Source organism: Canis lupus, chromosome 6 (genome assembly GCF_003254725.2).
Source record: "Canis lupus dingo isolate Sandy chromosome 6, ASM325472v2, whole genome shotgun sequence".
NCBI lineage: Eukaryota > Metazoa > Chordata > Mammalia > Carnivora > Canidae > Canis > Canis lupus.
This window is the reverse complement of record NC_064248.1, coordinates 21354700-21374681: the sequence shown is the minus strand read 5'-3', so window position 1 is coordinate 21374681 and position 19982 is coordinate 21354700. Positions and strand designations below refer to the sequence as shown.

The 19982-nt window shown below is 38.5% G+C and overlaps 1 protein-coding gene across 3 annotated transcripts in view; it reads left to right on the top strand.

Moving 5' to 3' along the window:
* Positions 1-1119: 1119 nt before the first annotated feature.
* Positions 1120-19982, top strand: part of RBBP6 (RB binding protein 6, ubiquitin ligase) — a 32244-nt gene continuing 13381 nt past the window's right edge. For 2 of the 3 annotated variants that reach the window (XM_025416159.3, XM_025416156.3), the window contains exons 1-7: positions 2118-2497; positions 7660-7759; positions 9893-9929; positions 14472-14516; positions 16599-16687; positions 16802-16898; positions 17284-17423. In XM_025416159.3, coding sequence (XP_025271944.1) covers positions 2332-2497; positions 7660-7759; positions 9893-9929; positions 14472-14516; positions 16599-16687; positions 16802-16898; positions 17284-17423 — 674 coding nt within the window. In that variant the 5' untranslated portion in view covers positions 2118-2331. Of the gene's footprint in view, positions 1225-2117; positions 2498-7659; positions 7760-9892; positions 9930-14471; positions 14517-16598; positions 16688-16801; positions 16899-17283; positions 17424-19982 lie in introns of those variants that run through there. The other variant, XM_025416158.3, reaches the window with a different exon arrangement.

Below are 19982 nucleotides of genomic sequence, written 5' to 3'. Positions count from 1 at the left end.
GCGCCGCGTTGGGCCCAGGGCGTGATCCTGGAGACCCCGGATCGAGTCCCGCGTCAGGCTCCCTGCATGGAGCCTGCTTCTCCCCCTGCCTGTGTCTCTGCCTCTCTCTCTCTGTGTCTCTCATGAATAAATACATAAAATCTAAGAAAAAAACTAAAATGACATTTATTGAGTTACATGGGAGACACATTGAACCATATGCCAGGAACGGTCCTCAACAATGGAAACGTATTTATTCGTTTAATCCATAACAACCCGGTAGGCCGAGTACCATTTTCTTTCTTTATTTTTTAAAGATTTTATTTATTCATGAGAGACGGGGATAGAGAGAGAGAGAGACCGAGACACAGGCAGGGGGAGGAGAAGCAGGCTCCCTCTGGGAAGCCCCATGCAGGACTCGATCCCAGGACCCGGGATCACGACCTGAGCCAGGGCAAAACGCTCAACCACTGAGCCACCCAGGTGCCCCCATCCGCCACCCCCAGTTCTAGTTTAAACTGCACTTTACCGCCGAGGAAACTGAGGCACAGTTAAACCTCGACCCCAAAGCTGGGGTTCCGGACCCCGACAACTGGGCTCCAGAGCCCGGCAGCGCTGCAAAGGGCTCAGCCCCAGGCCTGGCACATAGTAGGGGCTCAGTAAACCTTTACAGTGTTGGGGGGTGGGGAGGTCTGGGGGCTGCTCCAGAATCGCCGCTTAGCGGAGCCGAAGGCAGCCGGCTCGTGGGAAGGGGAGGCTAGGGGGCGCTTGCATAGCAACCACAGTTCAGTGCATAGCAACCATAATGTTTACTCCAACTGGGGGAGCCGGCGGGGACTGCGGGGAAAGGGAGTTGGCCGGCCGCCCGCCTTGGCCGCGGAGACTACCTCGCACGCCGGCCGCTGGAATCCGGGCTCCCCCCGCGCCGGGGCCGCCTAGTGAGCCGGCCCTCCGCGCGGCACCCCCCTCCCCCCCCCCCGCGAGCCGAGGCCGATGGTTCCTTCCGTTCTCCCGGCTGGTTCAGGTTCCGCGCTCCGAGTCACAAAGCGCGGGGTCACGTGGGCGGGCCGGTGCGCTTTGTGACGCCGAGGGCCCCGCCCCCGGCCCGCCCCCCCGCGCACGCCAGCCCCGCCCCGCGCGCGCCGCCCGTGCAATCCCTGCTTAAGAGACCCCGGAGTGGGGCGCTCGCCCGAAGCCAGGCCGCGTCCGCCATAGTGCCTGGCTTGGAGGTGTCGCCGGCGCTGGGTGAGGGCCCGGGAGCGGCAGGGGGGCCGAACAAAAAGAGAGCCCCCGAAGCCCGCGCCGTTGCCCGGCGGTTCCCGTGGGGCCTCCTCTCGCGGCTCGGGCCGCAAGGCGACGGGAGCGGAAAGGCGAGAGAAGCGCGGAGCGCCCGGCGAGAGGAAGCGTCGGGGAGCCTCGGCGGCGTCCCCAGGGTCCGCCAAAGCCACCCGGCCGCTGGCTGGGGCCCGGGGTGGTGAGGAAGTGCTTCGAGGCCTCGCTGAGGCCTAGTACCGGCTTTGTGTCTGAGGCGGCGGCGGCGGCGGCGGCGGCGGGGGGGAGGCGGAGCCGGCGCCGGGGGCGGCCTGCGGGAAGGCCTCTCCTCCGCCGACCGCGCGTTTCTGGCCTAGGCCGCGGGGCCGCGCGTGGCCGCCGGGGAGCAGGCGACAGGGGTCTGTGCGAGGGGGGCCTGGGCCCGGGCCTGGGCCTGGGCAAGCTGACGCCGGTCGTCCGGAAGCCAGGAGGAGGCGAGAGGCCGCTCGTGGACTCCGGGCCTAGGCCCTCTCCCCCAACCTTCTCCCGGGGCCTGGGTCACCCCAATCCACGGAAAGAGAGACCAACCGGGAGGTGCGGCCGCGCTATGGACCCCTGACCCCGCGGGGTCATCCGGACTCTAACGTGTGGACTGACCGCTTACTGACTGCACCGCCTGCCCCCCGTCTCCTGCCGGCCCCTTAGCATGAGCGAGGGGGACCCAGCCGGGTGACATTGTGCCCGTTGGCGGATTCTCGATTTCCCCTTTTCCCCCCTCGTCCTCGTCCGCTTCCTCCCGTATGAAGTGCTTCTGAGTCTCCGGCGGGGGCGGGGCGGGGAGGGGGCGCCGTGGGTGGGTGGGGGGGGCTGTGTGTTCTGATTATTGTTTTTTTTTTTTTTCTTTTTTTTTTTTTTTTTTTTTTTTTTACGAACCCCTGCTTGTGGTTTGGGGGGGAGTTATTTAAACTGAGGCCTTAGGGTCCTTCGGTGTCTTTTTTGAGTGTTTTGTGCGTGTACCTTATTTTGCTCTTAAGTTCGTAAATACACATATATTGAGCGTGTCCACGTCTCCTCGCTGAACCTTAGGAATCCTTTGGCACCATGTCCTGTGTGCATTATAAATTTTCCTCTAAACTCAACTATGATACCGTCACCTTTGATGGGCTCCACATCTCCCTCTGCGATTTAAAGAAGCAGATTATGGGGAGAGAGAAGTTGAAAGCTGCCGACTGCGACCTGCAGATCACCAACGCGCAGACGAAAGAAGGTAAGAGCCACATGGGCTCCAGGGACTCGCTGGTTGTGCCGGGCGCTGGTGGCCCGGCAGGGAAACCGCCATGACGGCGGGGCTGCTCATTCTCACACTTCGGGGTACAACTTTTCACCGAGGCCCAAGGGTGGCAGCGGTCGGCCCGCGGGAGTTTAACCGGCTTGTTTGATGCCCGCGTACGTGGGTTCATCGGGTAACAGGCTAACCCCCCAAAGAAAAACAAACAAACGTGGAAGTCTGATTCTTCTCAAATGTAATTTAAAAATGAGGATTTTATTTTGGTGGCTGGGGTGGGGGGTGGTTTGCTATCCAGATTCCTGGGGGCCTTTTTTGCCGTGTTGCCTTTTGGAGCTTGGTTTTCATGAGGAGGAGGAGGAGGAGGGGGAGGCTTCTTACTTGTTAAAGCAGCAGTCGAGGTACTTGTCTAACTTTCTGGCCTGACAGCGGTCTGGGGTTCAGTGGCAGGTTTTATGTACTTGTGTTTTTGTTGCTGTTGTTGTTTTTATTGTTTTTGTTTGTTTGTTTTCCTGTCCTTGTGTACTTCATTTCTTTTTGTTTTGGAGTTGCCTGTGTTGTTGGAGAAGGGGTCCTCACTTAAAATATTTTTAAATGATTGAATCCAGCCAGTCTTTCCTTACGGTTGGAATTTCTTTTGGAACTTGATGTGTTCTGATGTCACCACTTTTGTGTGTGAATTCCAGAGTTAGTAATACAGGGATTAAGTGATTGAACTAACTTTGTCACGTTACCCTTAAAATTTAGCAAGTTAGTGAAGATCAAAAACTGGAGGCTCTTCTTTTTTAAGCTAGTAATTAATTGCTAGACTTTACAGGATTATTGTCGTTACCAGGATACGTGAGAATTAGTAGGCTGCTACCGCATGAGTTTCAAACAAGCCACTGATAGGAATCTAAGTTCTTTCTCCTTTTTGAAAACGTTTTATAATGTTGCGGATTTTCACGTCAGATGAGACAGTGTGATAAGGAGTCTCTTTGGATTCTGGCTCTGCATTTGTTTTGGTTTCTTTTTCTCGGTACTGTAATGCTGATGTGTAGTTTCAGTAGGTCAGTCTGGGTTGGGAAGAAATAAAGAGAAGTTCTAATTAGCTTAGGGTATTTTATTGGTCACTAAATTTGGCTTAAGGTGTGACTTGGGTTCTTTTAGTTGAAATTAAGGAGAGGGTGCCCTCACTTTTAGCCTATAGGGAGTGGTGGTTGTTTTTTTAAGACTTTATTTTTAATCTCTACCCCCAACCTGGTGCTCGAACTCACAGCCTTGAGACCAAGAGTCGCTTGCTCTCCTGGCAGAGCCAGCCGGGCGCCCCTAGCCTATAGTTTTTAATAGAGTGAATCTTACTGTGTAAAAGAGCTGCTACCCATTTACATCCAGATATAAGCATAATTGTGTTTTTTTTTGTTGTTTTGTTTTTTTTTTTTTTTTTTGCATAATTGTGTTATGATACAGAGTGGCGCTACTGGCGTGACTCAAATATATTCATTAAGAGAGAATTTTTATTTACTCACGTGATAGATGATATGTGAAAGAATATTCTCTGCTGCCCCCACCCCAACCCTTTTTAAAATTATGTCATACCTAAGGGATACTTCACTTGAAGTTTTGGTGATCATAATTATGTGTAGAATCCTCTACTCAAGGAGAGGAAAAATTGCTAGTCATCATGAACAGTTGAGAAACAGCTTTTTAAAATAGTATTCAAGAAAAATCTTGAAGGAAGTACTCTTTAAGGCCACCAAAAGGGTCCCTTAAATATTTTAGCCACACTTCACAGGACAGATGGGTTTATAAGAATTTCAGGACATACTTGTTAATGGTACTTATGAATGAGAGTAAAGAAAATATAAATGAAAGCAAAGAATATTGAGACAATTTTCACTTAGGCAGGTTTTATATTTTACTGGAGTATTAAATGATTTCATCATTTGGGGCTATACTTTGTCCATTTTCTCCCCCAGTAATTGAATACAACTTTGTTAGATTGGGGTAAGTTAGAGTTGATGGAATTCTTCTCCAGAAATCTGAGAGATTTGTGACATTGTGTGTGTGTGTGTGTGTGTGTGTGTGTTTCCCGAAGTCAGGAAATTATGTGATGTATTATTTTTATAAATCCTGAAAGCCAGGGAAATGTTCTGCCCAGCAAAATATTTTCTTTTATATGTTTGTGTGAACTGTCCTTATTGGAGAAAGCTTTGGTGTTAGATTGGTTAAGAGAAGGAGCTTCAGGGGAGAGAATGCATTTTGTGCAATCCTCAAATTAGGAGAGGAAAAGATACCAGGCATAGAAGCTCAGAGGATAGTCACTTAATGAGTTTTACAGGAAATAGCGTCCAACGTCACAGGCAGCTGAGTAAGAATGGGCTGGATTTTAGCACCATCCAGTGAATTAGGGAGTACAAAATAAATGTTTATAGCCCTCATAGTTTGGAGATTGCCTGGGAGAGGATGCTGAACTGTATCACTTTAATTTGTTTGAATTAATGTTAAATTAACCAGTATATCACGTTTCTGTAAAACATTCCTTAGAGTTTTAGGAATCTGTCCATGTTTAGGACCCTTAAATCTTGATTAGAGCAAAATGCTTGGATCAGAATTTCATGTGTTAGATTTAAGAATCTTGCTCCTTTATTTCTAGACTATGTTTCAAAACAGATCCCAAATGATCTTCCTATATTTTTTAATAGAGCTTTCCCATATAAACTTGTTTTCTTACCTTTCACTTTCTCCCCACCTCCAAAAAAAAAAAAAAAAACAAACCTTCATTCTAAACTTAAGTGTGAAAGATTTGAAAGCTGGAATGAAATGTTCTTAAAAGATTCTTAATATCTTCAATCATTTCTCAAATTCGTTTTATTTCTCATTTCAAAATCCATGGTCTTCACATTTTTTTTTTTTTAATCAAAAATGGCACCTGGAAAGGTACTTGTGATGATGCGGACAGGCTACTTATTAGTAAGGTATTTTAAGGGTAGGAAGTCAACAATGTAATTCAGGTACTTATAAGGCAATCAGAGTATCTGGTGTTGAGGTACCTGACTTTTAGTCTGACACAGTACTGTGTTGATCAGATTAATAAGTTGTCTTGGGGTGACTCCTGGGTGGCTCAGTGGTAGCATCTGCCTTCGGTTGGGGGCATGATCCTGGGGTTTCAGGATCAAGTCCCACATCGGGCTCCTTGAGAAGCCTGCCCCTCTCCCTCTGCCTGGGTCTCTGCCTATGTGTCTCTAATGAATAAATAAAATCTTTTTAAAAAATTAATAAGTTGTCTTGGAAAGCTACAGTGAATGCTTTTGATAATTGCTACATATTCAGAAAGTATTTTTTTTTTTAGTATTTTATTTATTTGAGACAGAGAGAGAGAGAGAGAGGCAGAGACACAGGCAGAGGGAGAAGCAGGCTCCATGCAGGGAGCCCTACGTGGGACTCCATCCGGGTCTCTGGGATCACACCCTGGGCCGAAGGTGGCGCTAAACCACTGAGCCACCCAGGGATCCCCTTCCAATTTTTCTTAATCAGAGCTTGCTTGAAATTTAGGACTATCACAGACTATCAAGACAATGATGATGGGTCTCTAATGGTCTTGGAAATTGCATCACTCTGATTGGATATACCTTTGAGATACCATCTACTATTTGAAGTATACTGAAAAGAATCCTTTCTTGAACAATTTAGTTTGTAAAAGGAAATAACTAATAATGTTATGATTAAAATTAAGAGCATATATAATCTTAAAATGCTTACGTGTGTGATAAATTCAAATAACTGGAAGAACAGAGGTAGTCAGCCACTTGGTGCTGAGTGATACTTAAATGACATAAACTCCGTAATCTTAAGAATGAACCCTAATATCTGATTGTGTGATGGGGGGATGGGTACATTTTCACATTTATCCCCCTCTAGTGGATTATTTTTGTTTTTGGTATTTTTACAGATCCCTCCTCAGGGAATCTTTTTACCCATAGTTAAATTAATTGGTCTAGTTCCTCTTGTAATTTCATTCTTCCAGAACTATTGCAAGTAATGGGCAGTTTAAACAGAAAAATAGGATCCACTCATCCTCCTTGTTTTCACTTCAGAAAGTGACATCACTGTTCTTCCAGTTACTTAAGCCAGGGACCCAGTTTTTTATGCTTGATTGCTCTTTTTCCTTCATCTCTTCCTTCCCCCATTAAATCCATTGATAGCATTATCAGTTCCACCTCAAAACATTCTGATTCTCTCCATTTCTTCATCTGTCACGTTCCAGCACAGACAGCACATTCTTACTGGGATTTCGCAGCAGCCTCCTTAATGGTCATCACCCTCTTTCTACTCTTGTTCCCCTGTGGGTTTGTTTTCCAGATAGATACTTGAGTTACCTTGTTTGTTAGTAAGGTAAATCAGATTGTCATCATTTCTGTTTAAAGTCCTTCAGTGATTGCCTGTTGTACTTAGAAACAAACTATAAATCAGTGTGTGATCTATACCTTTCTATCTGTAATTAAAGTCATTCTTTCATTATCTTTCAACTATTCTGGCCTTTTTTATGATTTTTTTCACACGCTTTTCTTTCTAACTGAAACACTCTTTGTCCGGCTTTTTTGCATATCTATCCATCTAGCTTCTCCACCTTTTTTTTAAGTTTCAAGCGTCCGTTCCTCAGAAGGGCCTTGAATCAACATTCTATCCAGAGTTGCATCCCACTACTGATTCTTTTTACAAAAGTATTTTCTCTGTTCAAAATATGTAAAACATGTCAATTTCTTTAGTCTGTCGTTTTTAGTAATACTCATGTTGAAGGGCTATAAGGACAGAATGCCTTCATTTTAAATAACAGCTTTTTCCCATAGTCAGATGCTTAGCATTACTGGCTGAATAAACTGAAGAATGAGAGCCTTACTGAGATTTGGGGTTCCACAAAAGTAGGGACATTAGAGCCGAGAACCTGCCGGCAGTATTTGGCATCCTTGGAAGAGAACCTCCTATGGCTTTGTATATTTGTTCTGACAATATCAGTGACCTAGATGCAAGGAACATACAGTAATTAGTGCTCTTTTAAATTTAAGTTCATTTTCCATAGAATTTATGTTTGAAGTTTACTAATTCTTGAGGACTGACTTCTCCAAATCGCCAAATAGAAATTCACCTCTTTCTCTTTTTTACAGAATATACTGATGATAATGCTCTAATTCCTAAGAATTCATCTGTAATTGTTAGAAGAATTCCTATTGGAGGTGTTAAATCCACAAGCAAGACATATGTTATGTAAGTATTTATCAAATCTCATGTATTTAAGTCCTCAAAGTAGACTTTTTTATTTTGTGGGAAAGAACAAGTATTTTAGAACTGAAGTCATTACTTTACCTTAATTATATCTTCTTAATTCTTAAAGCTGTGAGGGTGGATTTGTTTTTTCTTAATTTCTTCCCCCAGTTAACCTATAGTTACAAGCTATCAGGAAGAATTTTTTGCTACATAAATATGTTAAGAGATTTGTGCTAAGTGTTTTGAGAGCATCAAGAGTGTTCAATAATGCTAACATTTGCTTCTCAATAAGGGGCTTTTGTTGGGAAGCTATGGAGTTAATAGGACTTACGGAATCAGGCTTAGGTTTGACTCCAGTAGCTGCTTCACACCAATCGTGTGACTTTGGGTAAGTTACCTAAAGCCTCAAAATAGATTTCTCAAAATAATATAGGGATATGAGTGCTTAATACTAGAAGAGAGCTGTAAGAATTAAATAGTGCCTAGCCCATGGTAGATACTCATTATTGGAGTAAGAACACAACAGTATCTTAGCACCAACCTAGAGCTTAAGACATTCACAAAAGACACAGGATTAAAACATCTTTAAACTTCTGTGTTTTCTTGCAATTTTAATGATGTTAGAATTCTAATAATGTGGGAAGGGTAATGATTTCCACTTAGAAGTTAGGTAGCCTTATTTGAAATTTTGGCAAATTCTGTTTTTGGCCAATGGAAAATTCTGGAATTTGCCAGTTCTGGGAAATGGAATGTGTTCTTGGAATTGAGGTAAAATAGTCATTTCTTGGAGCTTTACCTCATATGGGCAAGTATTCATTGTAAGATTACTGTCATTGATTTGCTATAATGTTATATTCCATGTCAGCATTTGGAGATCCTTTTGTGTAATATCTAATACCTTCTACATAGTAACAACTTAAAAACTTGCATACTTTTTCTTATAAATACCAAGTGAATTACACTTTTAATTTTGTATAATTTTTAAAATTTTTTGTATGATTTTAAGAAATTATGAGGAAATAATTCCTAGAATTTAGTGTGAAATTGCACTTGAATTTACCAAGTGCTCTTTTAAAAACACTAAATATTCAGTTTTTAGTTTTGTTTTGTTTTGTTTTGTTTTACTAAGAAACTCTTAGAGAATTACTTGAAGTACATGGGAAAATAAGGTGCTTCTTAAAATTATGTGTTAATTCACTATGTGTGAATTTTCCTTTGTAATCTTTTTGCCTTGTTAAATGCCTTTGAGTTCATTGAGCAAATACTAGAAAATGAAAGCTTCATTTTTATCCCAGGATTTCCAGATCGCATGTAAACTTAGAAACTCCTTTCAGATGTGCACTAACATTTCTCCGTGGTCAGGATAGTATAAACTTCACCTGAACATTTAAGCTCTGTATTAGCAAGTTAACCCCTGTCCCCTTTCCTATGAAGACTTTTAAAATTCTTCTTTTCTCTTCTTTATTTGTATGTACTTAAATTTGTTGAATTCCTAACCATCAAACTCATTCTTTGAACTAACACACTGTGAGGCTATATTGTGTTTTTCCAGAAGTTGGAATTCTTGTTTAAACTTTGGTCATTGTTTTGAGATTTATACAAAATTAAAGTAACTATCAACTTGTCTTTCTGGATTTGAAATTTAGTTTTTGGAACACCGCAATTTCTCGGGGATCCAAATTTTTAATGTTAACAGTGAGTGGTCTTTTAAGAAAATCTAATATGAAAATTTACATTTGTTACTATTTTTAAAACCTGGGAATAATATAATTTAGTTATTCAGTCTATTAAGAAATAGCTACACTGTTTCCTAGCAAAAGATCTTCATACCACCTGTGAGAAAGAAAACATCTGTTAAAAATGACAGGGTACACCTACCTATTCTAGAATTCCTTAATACAGAAGTTATTTATCTGCCATAGATATGTCTTAACACTGTTTAAAGATGGTAAAGATTAATCAAAGTAGTGTATTTATTACTTAGGAAATTGGCTGTTTTTCAGTATTTGTACCAAAGGAAAATTGTGTTCATAAAGATATGTGATTAGAGAAACGTGTTAATATGGCTTAGGGCAAAAATCCATAAATAGCTGCTCATAATTAATGTTATTTTCGGTTTTGTTTATTTTTTAGAAGTCGAACTGAACCAGTGATGGGAACTTCAAAAGCAGTATGTAAAAACACAATCTCACACTTTTTCTACACATTGCTTTTTGCCTTTATAATGTAGCAGTGAAGTAAATCATTTAGAACTTAATATCCAACTGATCATAGTACATGTTGTAAATAAAATGTATTTTGATGACAGCTCAGTTGAATATGGATATATGTGGCATAATTTGCACATTTACTTTGTAGAAATGGGTAATTTGTGCCCCCCAAAACACTGTTTCTTATTAAATATGAGAGCATCCTCCCTGTATAACACTGTGTTGTACAGTTAATGTATGATTCTTTTTAGATCGTGTAGGTTTTACACTAATGAACATGATAACATGTTCTACATCTGTCTGTCTATAGTTAGTATTTTGTATGTATGTACAGGCTGTTGTGTGCTTTTTGTTTCTTGCAATAAAAAAATGTTTGGAGTGTATATTTTGCCATTTTCACGTTGTATCACTTAGTTTTTGTTAGTTTTTTTTTCTGCCTGATTGATGGCTTTAAAAAATGCATTAGCACTATGCAAAGCTAATATTAAAATTTGATACTTTCTCCAAGTTCAGACACATATAGAAAAGAGCTTTCCAGAGACTTTTGATGCAGCTTTATTATTTTGTTTTGTTCTATTTGGCAATTTTGGGTTTTTATTCTTTCTTTATATAGAGTGAGACCTGAAATTGGGCCCCCATGAGTACATAAATGTCTCATTGATGATTTATACAATTGAATACGTTGTTTTTAAATTTAAATACAAGGTCTTCCACTTCTAGCTTGCTTAGTTTTCCAAATTCAAATCTTTCCTTCTTTCTCATAAAGATACTAAAATGCTGCATTAATGGTAAGCTAATTGAGAGCTGTAGCTTATCAAAGGTAACTCCCCTTGATTGGGATAACATCTTAATTTTTATGATCATAGCTTAAGTATGACACCATGTTGACTTGGAGGTCTTAAGTAAAAGGCAGCTATATTCTTGGGTTGTGGGGTGACACATTTGTTTCAGAGCATAGGGCTGTAGTAATTGGATTCTGTAAACTTGATGGTTCTCGAAACATTTGACTGCTCAGGCTTGATCTGTACACAATACGAGATTGTCTGAAATCTTGATTTAGAATTCAAGGGTATTGCTTGCTGTTTCACTTTATCCTTTTTAAATACTACTGATCTTTAATTGTGTATCAGGCATTTCACTAACCTTTGATCATTGCATCTTAAACATGATAATATAGAATATCTGAACTTTGGACTTGTTCTCTAAATACATGGCCTTTTAGTTCTCATGGAACTAAATAATGGTGATTCAAAGATCAAAACTTAGTGTTTTGGGGTCATCACCCCCTCCCCAGGGTATATGGGGTTTTTTGGTTTTTATGGTTTTTTCGTTGGTGGTTTTTTTTTTTTTTTTTTGGGTTTTTTGGTTTTTTTGGTTTTTTGTTTTGGTTTGGTTTTTTGGTTTTTAAAGCATAATGCTGTAAAAAATAATGTCCAAGTTTCTGTTTTGCTGGTGATTGGTTTAAAACTGATTTTATGTATCCAAATGCTAGCACAAATTAGAGTGACTATCCTGGTGACTGTAGTAGTTAATGTAACACATTTTGTATAAAGTACTTTTATATAGTATTTAAACTAATTCAGATGAAGTTTTATTTCTTGAAAACAATTATTTCCTTTTTGTTTATTAGCATGTGTATAAACACAAATCACATGTTCATAAATAAAGTTAACATTCTTTTAGCCTTGTGTGTTCCCTGGCATGTCTGTATTACACTACAAGAAGCAGTTTATTTTATGCTTATTTAGATTTCTCTTTTCTTTTTTTTCTTTTTTCTTTTTTTTTTTTTCCTTTTTTTTCTTTTTTTTTTTTAGATACTTAAAAGTGGCTTTAATTTTTAGGTAGAATTGTCTGAAATGGAGACATTAGGTAATTTAATATCCCCATCATTTATTTGCTTGGGGTACATTTGCTGGCATTTAAGATGAGAGAATATATTCATCAAGCGTAATTAATGCCCATCTTACAAATCATGTTATTGTACACATTCACAAAAGCCAAGTAAGATAGAGGCACCAAACCATATTTCTAAAAATTCTGATTAATAAAAGTAGATGTGTGTACATTTTTGGTAACCTAAGCCAGTTGTGATCAAGGATGGCTGTTTCTGTATTCTTTAGCTTTGTTTTATTTAGTCATCCTTTCATGTTGGTACTGCAAAGCTGGATATTCTTCTTTACTAAATATCAGAATTGCATTTTGTAGGATCCTTTAATTTCAAGCAAGTGTAGGTGGCATAAAAGATTTCAGATTCTTTCTCACAGAAGCACAACCACAAATCAGATGTGGGGAAGTGGATTAATTTTAATGATGCCCATCAGTTTTTTTGAAGACAACTTTTTTTAACGTGGTGCATTTTTTTTTTTTTTATCATTAGCATCCGAGAGTTAATACATTTAGTGATGCTTAGGACATGTAAATTCCTAGTCATTTTTAAACCGTTCCTTGTCTGCAGTTTTCATTTTATTTCCAGTACCTTGCTATATGTAGAAAGCAATTGGATGGATGCCTTTCTCAAATTTGTGGTAAATTTGACTTCTTATGGGCTTTAAGGTATTTAAGGTGCTTGAGTGATTATTTGATGGAAAAAAGAAAGTGATGTAGATATTGAGTATCTGAAACCACTTCTTAGGATACTAATAACAAGCTGGCAGAAAACTAAAAGGGCAAGAAAGCCTGGCATAAGAACCCAAAAAAGCTATATCTTAGGAATGGGAAGAAAAAAAAAAAGTATTTTGGTTCCAGCTATAAAAAAGTAATATAGCTGCTTTCTTTTAAAGAAATAATCAGTATTAATATTCTAGATAGTAATGGACTATTTTGAAAAGCTGTTAAGTTCTTTGGTTAGAAACATAGATGATACTTGACAGTAATTTGTTCAGTTCTTATTACTTAAATTTGAGTAATTCCTAGCTGACATAAAATGTAACCCTTTTCAAAATAGATTGAAGGATCAGAATTTATTCTGGATAAAAACAGGATATTTGTATATTTGTTTTTTTCTTTAAGCTTCTCTTTGAGATTAGTTCTGTAACAAAAGACCACTTAAAAGCTAGATGAGAATAAGAACCCACTGGTAGATTATATATTTGTGTATTAGGAATGTGGAGTTAGTACATTATGAACTCTGTAGCCACTCAAAGGGGAGGTAAGAACATTTTGTTTAAATAAGCATCCCAGTAATAATATCCATTAAACTAACTTTTAAAACCCTAAGATATTTATAAGATGTATTTTAAATTTACTCAACATTTTTATTTATTGAACTCCTGTGGTAGGTATTGTGCTATAAGAAACTTCATATTGAAACTGGTAACATTTCTGTTTGGGGCTCTCAGTCATGCTGCTTTTATTTTAATACTCTTAGTTCTCTGGAACATTTGAAAAATACCTGATGGAAAGTCACTTCGCTGTTGTTGCTGTTTTTGTTGTTTTTCTTTGACCCAGACATCTTGTTATATCTTCTCCATATTAAACAAGAGTTCTGACCAATAATGCATGAGAAATTTATGACCTGTTGAATAAGCAACCCAATGACTACATAGGAAGCTAATACTGTTTTCATTTTGGTACACTTACAGAGAACTATCTTTAGAACTAAATGCTAAAGGAGTGTCTGTGTGTGTACACATATACACATATACTTTTTAAAAAACTGGTATTAAAATCATTTCAGGGGATCAAATAATTAAAATTTTTTAGAGTTACATTTGAGAATACATTTTTAAAATCCCTCTTATATCCTTCAATATATAATACTTGCTCTATTTGATTAGATTAACTTTCTTCGCACATTAAAGTCCATCTGCTAGTAGCCCTGTTTGCCTTTGCCCCAGGCTACCTTAGGTTTCCCTTTTTTTGGCTTAACATCTTTGCACTGATAAAGCTGTGGGGTTTTTTTTTTCTTTTTCTTTCTTTTTTTTTTTTTGGCAAGAAGCCATTCTTACTCTTTGTATGGGAGAATAAACAAACTTATTCAAACTGAACAGTACATGCTCAAAAAAAGAGAAAAAAGTAGCAATTATGTTGGAGCTGTTTTATTAAAGCAATTATCTGAGCCTTTAAAGAGCTGCTTGTTTTTACAATGTTATATAATGGCATTCCAGGAAGCTTAGAAAGATTTCTTATTCTCTTATCTAGTGTACATTGTCTTGAGCATTATCAAATTTAGAGACCATTGATAGACAGGAGACTCTTTAATATTTAGTCAATGCTCTGAACACATTTTCTGTGATATATTTTTCTTTACCCTGTTGATTTTTTTTTTTTTTCATTGTAATTGAGTCCCCCTTAACTTTAACCTTTTACTGTGTGTGAAATATGTAGAGAAGGGTAAAGCGGGGTGAGCTACATTTTCAGCTTAAAACTGGAAATAACATTCTTTAGAGAACTTGTAAGAAAATGCCCAATATTTGAACATTAAGTGGCAGTAGGGACTAAATGATCACTTTCAGATGTTTTCAGTGTGGAACTTGAATGTGTGTTTAATTTTTTGTGAACAGATTGATGACTCTTCTGCGTCTATTTCTCTGGCCCAGCTTACAAAGGTATATATATATTCTTGAAAATATAAATCTTTTTCTAACATCGTATTTTTTTTAATATGGAACAATCGTTTGAAGAGGGGTTGGGGGAGGATATATTTTGCGAAAACCTTGTACACATTATTACTATCCTGTAAAGAGTAGTTGCCGTTTTGAGAAGATAGGGGGAATATTTTGGCAGCCTCACCATAATGTTGGAGTGTTGTTCATCTTCAAGACAGAAGAAACACATGAAGCTACACTTACTTGGTTTTTTTTTTTTCCCTCATACATTTTGTTTAATTATACATTGGAAACTAACAAAGTTCTGGAGGAATTCCCTGGTTTTGGCTGTAAATTATGTGGACTTTCTTTAAGCAGCCAAAATAGAAGCTTTCCTTTACATGGACGATTGCACGGTTATTTCTTGAATATTTGAATTGATCCCATGAAGGTCAACATTTTAAATGTGTTAACAATTGTTTCTTTATGCTATAGACCTGTAGTCTGTCTGCATTAGAAAAAGTTTTAAACAACCTAATTTGTTTGAACACAGACTACATGAATTGTGTAAATGTATAAAGCTGTTTGCAGGAATATACCAATGTGTATGTTTGGCAGAGGGGCAAATTGTTACCTCCTGAAATAATTGTATATGCCATGTTTTGCGATAAAATTGCTTGCATTTTCTGATCAACAATGTGTACTTTTGTTTGGGAAAGCACTAGTGATGGATTACTTTTTACAACAATAGATGTAGCTTGCAAATCGTGCCAAAAAAAAAAAAAAAGACGTATATTATGGAATAGGCAGATTTTGAGGATCAAGAAGGAAGTCTTTCAGTTTTCCAAAAATCCTTTTTTCCCTACTATCAGAAATGTAAAACCAAACTTAGCAACCAAGATTAATGAGTTAGATGGATTTTCCATTAGTGCTGTCCCTGTCTTATCCTTGGCTTTGTTATAGGTTGTGTCCTTTTCCCCTAGAATGTATCCCCCCAAAATGTCCAAGTAACAAATACAGCTTTCTAAGCTCTTGTTCCGGGAATACTAAACATTAAAATTGATTCTAAAACAGAAAGTGGGCTGAAACCATCCTCTCTTACAATTTTCTAATGCAAAGTGGTCTAGCATAGAGTTAACATCTTAAGCAGTTTATAGTTCACGGTTTTAATTCTTATGTGCTGTAAGGACCATATTTGAGTTTTGGTCTGTTCCTACCATTGTTTCTTTGTGGGAAGCAGTTGGGGAATTTTGGAGGTTTGGGGGATTTTTTTTTTTTTTTAACTATTTGTAAATTAATGTTTGGGTTCAAACAAATTAGTTGTTCAACATCTGTAATCCAGTTTTCTGTAAATGTTGCTGTTGTTCTAAGCTCTGTTAATGTTAAGCATTCTTTGTATATAAAATTACAATAAAATGTTAAAACTGGTTGCTTGTTTTGTGGATGAATGTAAAGATAAAACCCAATGAATGGCTGATGTGAGTGCTAGATGCTTGAAGATTCAAGTTATTAGGACTCACTCCCTTAGACCCTGCTTATATCTAGACCATTCTGTATATAATACCTTAAAGATGAAATTTGTAAAACTTTGGAGACTTGGATTTAAAATTATGAGTGCTCAGTTCGGGTGCTTTGCACTTACTTTGAAACTGATGCTACTACTAAAAGAGCCTTTCTGGCATAATATCAGCTGTGTAATATGTTCAGTTATTCTACCCAGCCCCTACCTCCAAGTTGTAAGCATTAAGTCTTTATGTTGTGACACTTGAATTATTTTTAAGGTTTAAAATATCAAGTGTTTCCTGAATCTGTTTTTTAACCCATTAGAGGAGTCCTACGCAAATCTTAATATAAGGTACAAACAGGGTCTAAGGTTTGAGTGCCCCCAGAAGGACCTTCCTCAGCCCTGCAGACACCCAAACATCATGTAATGACCTAAGGAGCTCCCAGTGCCTCTTCTAGGTTAAACATGTAAATAGCTTTCGGTTTTAGGTTTTATGCAAGATTAGATACTGCTCTTTACAGGATGAGTGGTGTTGTCTTTGGCTGTGTGGTCTTAAATGTGTTTCTAATGTGTGTGTCAAATAATTACCTGTTAAACAGACTGCCAATCTGGCTGAAGCCAATGCTTCTGAAGAAGATAAAATTAAAGCAATGATGTCGCAATCTGGCCATGAATACGACCCAATCAAGTAAGTCCATACATGCTTCATACTAATAGGTACTTTGGGGTGGATTCCCCCCCCCCAGTCAAAAGCATTATTTTTTCAAGTTTTCGTGTACATGTAATTTTTTTTCCCTTTCAGTTACATGAAGAAACCTCTAGGTCCACCACCTCCGTCTTATACCTGTTTTCGTTGTGGTAAACCTGGCCATTATATTAAGAATTGCCCAACAAATGGGGTAAGTCCAAAGAAGAAACTGTGGTACACCTTATTTTTCTTAACAGTTTCTTAGTTATCATATATTTCTTGGTGAACACTGCCTTCTCTGTTACAATGGCAAATACGCACGGGCTCTGAAGCCAGATTGCCCAGGCTCTGTCACTTAATGGCTAGGTGAGTTTGGGCAAACTACTTGAGATTTTTCAGGCCTGTCACCACTTCTTTGTGAGATGTACATAGATGCTCATAGCAGTATTTCCCTCACGTGGCTGTTGGGAGGATTAAATGAGATCATATGTATAAAGCACTGCAAATAAGAGAAGCAATTAATAAGCATTGCACGTTAGCTAATACTAAAGGTAACTGCTTGCTTTCTTCTCCTTTCTCCTTTTCCCTCCGAATAGGATAAAAACTTTGAATCTGGTCCTAGGATTAAAAAGAGCACTGGTATTCCCAGAAGTTTTATGATGGAAGTGAAAGATCCTAACATGAAAGGTGCAATGCTTACCAACACTGGAAAATACGCAATACCAACTATAGATGCGTAAGTATGCGAGTTAGGTATGACCTGTGAGGCCGCTTTCCGGCCAGGCGCCAGTACTTTGTATAGTCGCGGGCTCGTAATGTGGCTACTTGGATTTCTTGTGAGCATTGTATAGTAAGACTGTTATTGTTAGTCTCCATGTGTTGCATTTCTGTGTGAAGAATGTGAGGCTGCAGTCTGCTCCATTAAATGCAAATTTAAAATGAATTTTGGGGTTTTTGTTATCACTGAGTGCCACTTCCCTTGTAGTCTTCTGGTTTTTTTCTTTTTCTGTCATACCCTGCTTTCTTCCTCATTCACATACATACTCCCACATAAGCTTATATGCTATTTACATTTTTTAAGTGAAGACAAATATCTTAATCCTTTTGAGAAATAAAAGGCTTAAGCATAAACATTCTACAAGATGTCAAGGCAAATATAAGTGCCAAGAATAAATGAAAAACAGTTCTCTTGAACAAGTTTGTATATATTGTATGAGTGTTTAGATTCTGAAATATGGTTTATCTTACAAGCCATTAGTTTAAAAGACCTACAGTGCCGTATGCTACTGCTTCATGCTTATTTTGAAAGGGTTTTCAGATTTTACTTTGAGTCAGATTTAGGATAGATGTGAAAACCTCATGATATAGTTCAATTAGATGACTTCTCATTTTATTTGCCCTTATTGATACATCTAATTACCTTTTCAGTTGCCCTGGGCAACTGTGAACTCATATAACATGGAGCACAGTATTAATTGTGCCTTTAGACTATGTTCTCTAACCAGTCCTCCAGTGGTTTATGAAGTGAGTGTATCCTCAGGACATAACCTTGAGAAACATCAATTTAGAGAGTAGCTGGCCATGTTCTTAGTGACCCAGAGAAAATATGCAGAACAGTTATCCTCAGCTTCATACTGTCATGTTGAAATGCAGTGTAGTGAGCAGGTAAGAGTGATGGAGTAAGATAGCTCTGATACAGAATGATATGGAACAGATGGTGTGGTTTTGAGTATGCCCTTTAGCGAGTAGCTAATTATTTTAGTTCATGGGTAGGAATGAATGTTCTTCCTAATTCCCAACCCTGTTCACTTTCTCGGTTTCACCCCCATCTATTTTTTCTCCGTCACCATCCTGTGTTTTGTGGTTCATCTTAGAGCAGTCTGTTGTTACGCTGTTTCTAATTCAGACGTTTCATACATGCTTCCAAACAACTTAGGTTGAATTGGATGGTTTTTACAGACACAATTTAAGAGCAGACCGCTTCATCTTAATATAATATATACAAGTAAAAGTATTTAAATAGAAATTTGTGTTGGAAAAATTAACACACCTTTGTGAACCCTAACTAATAATTAACTCATTGCTTTTGAATGCTGAAATACAAAAGCCCATTTGTGCCAAACACACAGCAAATACTGGGGAAAATGGGAGCCCAAATATTTTAAATGAAACTTTCACCCTCTCCACTAACACCACTGATAAGCAACTCAGACTCTTCTTCTGTTTCTTTTTCTATCCTCTCTTCTCCTCTTTTTTTTTTTTTTTTTTTTCTTTTCTCTCTTTTGGGCAGTGGGAGACTCCTCTTTCACAAATTGGGAACAATGGGGCATAAGCAAATTGATACTTATTTCTGGAATCGTGGTGATGTCTATGGAGCAACTGCAACACAAATAACACACCTAAGGTACCCTACTCTGTACAGCTGAGATTCTTTCATTTCCAGCGTTGAGATTGACACACTCTGTTCCTAAATGAGGTAGCAAGAATTTATCTAGGAATTCCTGTGTTTTATAAACCTGCCTGATTATAGAGAAGATGGGGGTGTTCAAGCAGTGGTGACAAGTCTGAGAATAGTGTGTTGTTGTTTTTTCCTTTTAATATATTTAATATACAACATTTCTGCAAAATGCTCTTCTGCTAAAAAATGGACCCCAAATGATGGAAGTGTTACTTTATAGTTTTGTAACACATAACTTTGATCACTTAAGTCCGTAATATTTCTTTTTTTTTTTTTTTAGTAATATTTCTTAGTTGGTTGTAAATAGATTAGTCTTTTAAAATAGTGATTATAAGTAGGCCACTGGTTTTGCAGTCTACTTCTAGCAACTGCTGTGGTTGGTGGCATTCTATTTCCCTTGAGCTATCCCCCTTGATTGTGTAATGTCAACACCAATTTCTCTTTCCCATGGTATGGCATTCACTCTTTAATACCTTCACACGTTCTGGAGACTGTACTGTGGAGGGGAAATTTCGTTTGCTTGTTTGTTTTTCAAGTAACATGGTAGGATAGAGAAAATTGTGGTTAGGGTGTTGTCCTGTCTTAAGTTCAAATCCTGTCTCTGCCACTTAAACATAATTTTGTGGCACTGAATGTGTCCCTTTATTCTCTGGCCCTCAGTTGTAGAGTTGTGGATTCTTAAGATCCTTTTAGCCAGTTTTATAGCATATCTTTTTTTGTTGTACTTGTTAAGGATTTTGTTTTATGTCTTTTTTGTTGTTTAGGGGGAGGATGTTCATAACTACTCCCTTATTTTGGAAGGTATTATACTTATATAAACAAATTTAGCATCATACT